Source organism: Otolemur garnettii, unplaced genomic scaffold (assembly GCF_000181295.1).
Source record: "Otolemur garnettii isolate 467f Iridium unplaced genomic scaffold, OtoGar3 scaffold00166, whole genome shotgun sequence".
Classification (NCBI taxonomy): Eukaryota; Metazoa; Chordata; class Mammalia; order Primates; family Galagidae; genus Otolemur; species Otolemur garnettii.
The window spans coordinates 3,197,101-3,198,685 of record NW_003852561.1 but is presented as its reverse complement, the minus strand read 5'-3'; the positions used below and the strand labels follow the sequence as shown (position 1 = coordinate 3,198,685).

The following is a 1,585-nucleotide window of genomic DNA, read 5'->3' as shown; positions in this document are numbered from 1 at the left end:
CTCAAACTCCTGGGCTCAGTTGATTCTCTTGCCTCTCCAGTAGCTGGGACTATAGCCTGCCACAATGCCCAGCTATTTTTTGAGACAGGGTCTCACTCTTGCTCAGGCTGGTCTGGAACCCGTAAGCTTAGGCAATCCAGAGTGCTAGGATTACAGGCGTGAGTCACCTCGCCTGGTCCACTACCCTCTTTCTTTAAAACATCTTGGTTTTCTCTCCTTCTGGTGACTTCAGGATGACATGACTGACTCCCTGAGAGATTACACCAACCTGCCTGAAGCTGCCCCTTTGCTCACCATCCTGGACATGTCAGCCCGGGCCAAGTACGTGATGGATGTGGAGGAGATCACCCCTGCCATCGTGGAGGCCTTTGTGAATGACTTCCTAGCAGAAAAGCTCAAACCAGAGCCCATCTAGTGGGGCTCTAGCCTCTTGGGACCTTATTTAAAACTCAGTCTTCTTCTCTTCCCTTTCCCTCCGCCCTTGAACTTTTCCAGCGTGTCCTGAATCACTCAACCCAAGTGTCCAACCTCTCTGTGGTGCCTTGTTTCTACATTAACTCCTCAGCCTGCACCCTAGGGTGCACACCCTCTCAGCAGCAGCAGAACCCACCATGTTTGGAGACTCTGCTTAGAATCACAGGGATGGCATAACTCAGCCAGAACTGGACTGCATCACTGTCCCAAAGTCACTGGCTCTTGGCACAGGATCTGCCAGGGTGTCCTTCGGCAGAGTAAATGTGAAGGGATGACCGATCAGGACTCTGACTCTGGTGTCCACATGCCCACACCGAACCCGAGACAGCTGGGGGCCACTGCCTGGTGACACACAGGCAAAAGGGCTGTGGTCTCACTAGGCGTCAGCTTAGAGCTGTGGGTGAGAATATCCTTTTCTAAGTCATGCAGTCATTCTTGGTATGAGGGAAAAACAGCAGCTTGCCAGTGTGCTCTCGGGCAGGGGTTCTCCAAACCTAAAAGGAAGCTTATGGGTGATTTTGGGTTTGCGGGGGCGGGGGTTTGGTGAGAAAAACAAGTAGCTAAGGTAATGATTCATATATAGTAATTACCTTTATTGGGCTCCTTCTTTGTGATATGAGCTCCCCATTTCATCCTTGTATCTCTCCCTTGATGTTGACCTTCCCCAAGTTTCTGCCGCTCATCTGAACAGCTCTCACTGTCCTGGAATTCTGTTAAGGAATTCTTCCCCATGGACATCTTTCAAGAAACTCAACCCTGAGTTCTTAGGGGAGCACGGCCTAGCCAGCACAGACCTCTGACTCAGTCCCATTCTGTGCCTGATGCCACCTTTGGTTACCCATGTCATTCCCTTTTCTTTTTAGAGCATAACAAAAAGGAGACAAGAAACTACCAGAATCCTTATTTTTTCCTAAGAACCAGCAGAAGGAGCTGTGCCCTAGGGGGTGAGTGAGGGCAGAGGGCATGGCAACTACACATAGGCCTTGGAGCCCCTTTGCTAGGCCCAGGTAGCTCAGCCTCTTATTTGGACTGAACTGACCACAACAAGGGAAACAACTACCATGTTCTTAGGACTTGGGACAGTGGACTTTGGCCTAGGTGCTCCCAGGCT

The 1,585-nt window shown here is 50.7% G+C and overlaps 1 protein-coding gene across 1 annotated transcript in view; it reads left to right on the top strand.

Annotated features, from left to right (window-relative positions):
* NXN (nucleoredoxin) overlaps positions 1-571 on the top strand; it is a 158,513-nt gene extending 157,942 nt beyond the window's left edge. Inside the window, 1 exon segment of the mRNA XM_023519252.1 lies at positions 233-571. Coding sequence (XP_023375020.1) covers positions 233-415 — 183 coding nt within the window. The 3' untranslated portion in view covers positions 416-571.
* The last annotated feature ends 1,014 nt before the right edge of the window (positions 572-1,585 follow it).